The sequence below is a fragment of the Limulus polyphemus genome, unplaced genomic scaffold (assembly GCF_000517525.1).
Source record: "Limulus polyphemus unplaced genomic scaffold, Limulus_polyphemus-2.1.2 Scaffold9854, whole genome shotgun sequence".
Classification (NCBI taxonomy): Eukaryota; Metazoa; Arthropoda; class Merostomata; order Xiphosura; family Limulidae; genus Limulus; species Limulus polyphemus.
In genome coordinates, this window is record NW_013675464.1 from 13,308 (window position 1) to 17,091 (window position 3,784).

A 3,784-nucleotide genomic window follows, 5' to 3' on the forward strand; every position below is an offset into this window, starting at 1 on the left:
ATGTGTCAAGGGGCAAAACAAACAATTTGCAGTAAACCTCATGGATGGACAGGTATGGATCACTTTATGTGTCAAGGGGCAAAACAAATAATTTGCAGTAAACCTCATGGATGGACAGGTATGGATCACTTTATGTGTCAAGGGGCAAAACAAATAATTTGTAGTAAACCTCGTGGATGGACAGGTATGTATCACTTTGTGTGTCAAAGAACAAAATAACCAATTTGTAGTAAACCTCATGGATGAACAGGTATGGATCATTTTTTGTGTCAAAGGGCAAAAGAACCAATTTGTAGTAAACCTCATGAATGGACAGGTATGGGTCATTTTATGTGCCCAGAGGAAAATGATAAATTTGATAGTTGGAGAAAATATTATATAGGCATAAAACAACTTATCAAAATCAAGGAATTATCTTATACATAATTTTTCTTTAAATACGAAGCAAACACATACAGTACAAAATCAAAGTTATACTTCTGATATAGTCATGCTGAAGACAATATCAGAAACATAACATTAAATGAGATACAGTGAGGGTCAGGATGATTTGCCCTTCTGAATAAGAGAAGAATGTTCCACTAAAGTTTGACAAGAAGTTCAGTAACAAAAAGAATGGAAAGCACACACAACTCTCAGCTGATGAAAGCATCATTGACTTTAGAGCTGAAAATGAAACAAACTCCTGAAGAAACCACTGAAGTAGTAAGTAATCTAGGTCCAAAGCAATGTTCAACTAAACTTGGACATAAGTTGAGAAACAGAAAGAAAAGAAACACATATAACTATCAGTTAATGTGAAGGAAAGAAACTCCTGAAGAAACCACCCAGGTGGCACACAGTCTAGCTCCAAAGCAATGTTCAACTAAACTTGGACATAAGTTGAGAAACATAAAGAAAAGAAACACATATAACTATCAGTTATTGTGAAGGAAAGAAACTCCTGAAGAAACCACCCAGGTGGCACACAGTCTAGCTCCAAAGCAATGTTCAACTAAACTTGGACATAAGTTGAGAAATAGAAAGAAAAGAAACACATATAACTATAGGTTATTGTGAAGGAATGAAACTCCTGAAGAAACCACCCAGGTGGCATACAGACTAGCTCCAAAGCAATGTTCAACTAAACTTGGACATAAGTTGAGAAACAGAAAGAAAAGAAACACATATAACTCTCAGTTAATGTGAAGGAAAGTAACTTGAAAAAACCACCCAGGTGGCACACAGTCTGGTAGTCAAAAAAAAGAAACTGGAAAAAAAAAACTTTCAGAAGGAGCTTTACAAAACTTAATGACTTGGTCTAAAGACTAAAAATTGCCTATATTAAATGAAAAGAGGAACAAAAGGATTCTGACCTTCTTACAAATGTATCCAAAATACCCAAACCAAAAATTATAAGGAAGTGAGACTTCCAGGCTAAACTCTTTGGCAATACTGAAGTTTAAAGAGGTGAAGATTATTTCTTGTATGTGAAACACTGCAGAAAAAATTAGAATAATTGTCATCTCAATTGTTTTTACTCACACACAGTTGGCTTTTTTGTTGTTGTCTAAAAGATTCTGTGGCAATATGATCATCTGTGAAAAGCTGTTCACCTGAGTACAAGCTTTATAAACTATGAAATGAATGATCTTTTCAATTGAGAGATTAGGAGATAGGTGAATTATGGACACAATAAAGTGAAAGAGCAAAGTAAGACATCAGGAAGGGTTAAGATGATGTGGTCAACAATCATAAGATAAATTAACCAAACTTCATCTACAGGTGTGTAAGAATGTTATGTTTTAAATTAACATCATACATGGAGTAGTAAACCTGATGATCCTTATAAGGCTTACCTCAGCACTGTCAAAAAGGCCTGCTTCGACCAACCAAATACAGATCATCGTTCCTGTTCTACCTTTTCCACCTTTGCAGTGAACAGCTATAACATTCTCTTTGTCCTCACTCAGCCAGCTTCGCACACTTTTTACGTACCTTGTCATGTCTCTGTAACGACAATATCTACTGTTAAAACGTACAAGTTATCCTTTACTTAGCAATGAATAAATAAACAAGTTTGTGAAACATGTTCCATACTTTCTAGATTTGTGTTATAGGAAATTCTGTATAATTTTCACATATTTTACATCTATACAGTGTTGAAAAATGTGAACTACACAGTAAACAAATATTCAATTTAGAGCATGAATAACAAGAATGAAACTATATATATATAAAATTCAGATGAAAATTCAAAAGTATATTATACATTAAACACTGAACCAAGTTAATGAAATATACAAATACCTCAGTAAAGGTACATTGTGATCATCGATGATGATTCTCTCCACACGACCATGAAAGTATGTATCATCATATGTTCTTTCACCTAAAGGAAAAAATTTTCAACAATTTGTATATTGGAAAATTTCACATTAAGGCTACAGTTAACTTTCTCCATTCTTTATTACACTTTTACTAAACCTTTACGCTTTTCCACAAAAAACAAAACAGAACTGTTTAAAAGTCTTTTATTTTCTTACAAAACATTTTATGCTTTAAATTTTATCAATCTAATTATGAAAAACTTAAGCTTCTATTTACATAAAAATAATGAAGCCTACAGAGTAGAAAAAGATTGTCCTACTAATAATGTTTTTTTACACATTAGACAAAGACACCACAATTTCTAATTCTGTCAAAAAGGATTTTGAACTACAGTGTAAGGAAAGAATATTTACTGACACTATCTGAGGTCAAACATCCTGACATGGCAGAAGATAAGTCCAGCACAGTTTGAAAAAAAAAACACCCTTACTGTGTCAAAAAAGAATCACAACACTATAAACAATGAAACTCCCACATTTTCAAAATGAAATTTCATCACATTAACTGAAGAGAGAAAGGTACCTTTCATAGTTCAAGTAGGTAACTCTAACCACAATGCCAGTCTTCTGGATACTTTAAATACATACTCTGGATACATACTATCACTAGAAGAGGTAGTTTTTTCACATTCCAAAATTGTCAAAGAAAGTCCTCAGAATTAGGCAAAAAATTTATATTTTATTCAAATAGGAAAATGCGACTCTCCACCTTCATGAAAAAAAACTTCAGAGAACAAGAAGTTTCTCCAAACTGCTGGACAAAAAAAAAAAATCCAAATAATACTTCCCTACACTACAAGATTTATAGCTTCGTTGCACCTGTTATGTGACTAGAGGAAAATAGCTAAACTTCCAAAACTGTACAGAAATAAAGTACTTTTCACAGAGGAAGAAAACCTACATTTTTAGTTCTAAAACAGAATTCAAATAATTTCTTATCTATAAATAATTGACTTGTTAACAAACAGAAGATACTCTGAATAATACTGAAAAATAGGCTAAGGACAATACAGAATACTATAAAAACACAAGAACACACTAAATATACGCAAACACCATACAGACATGAACAAGAAACTCTGGATAATACATAAAACTATACAAACAAGAACAAGTAACAATACTTTAAATAATGCCAAAACTATTAGATCGTCAAGAAATTAATGTGATTTTTTTTTAGATGAAACAACCCGAACAACTTATACATCAAAACAAAATATTTATTAAATGAAATAGTCTCTATTGTTATCAATGATACTTTCCATCTTACAATCGGTTGTTAATGCCCTGATTAAAGAAATCACTTGGCTTTGAAGCAAAAAGCATGTTGATGTCCTCTTTAACACCTTCCACATTTACATATGTTTTCCTATTAAGATGGTGTTGCAGCGAACGAAAAAGATGGTAATCTGATG

The 3,784-nt window shown here is 32.4% G+C and overlaps 1 protein-coding gene across 1 annotated transcript in view; it reads right to left on the bottom strand.

Moving 5' to 3' along the window:
* The window catches only part of LOC106476121 (phosphatidylinositol 3,4,5-trisphosphate 3-phosphatase TPTE2-like), a 16,745-nt gene that overhangs the window by 10,388 nt on the left and 2,573 nt on the right, over window positions 1-3,784 (bottom strand). The window contains exons 3-4 of the mRNA XM_013936791.2: window positions 2,290-2,371; window positions 1,839-1,989 (exon numbers count right to left, since the gene is read on the bottom strand). Of these exons, the coding sequence (XP_013792245.2) occupies window positions 1,839-1,985 (147 nt within the window). The 5' untranslated portion in view covers window positions 1,986-1,989; window positions 2,290-2,371. The remainder of the gene's footprint in view (window positions 1-1,838; window positions 1,990-2,289; window positions 2,372-3,784) is intronic.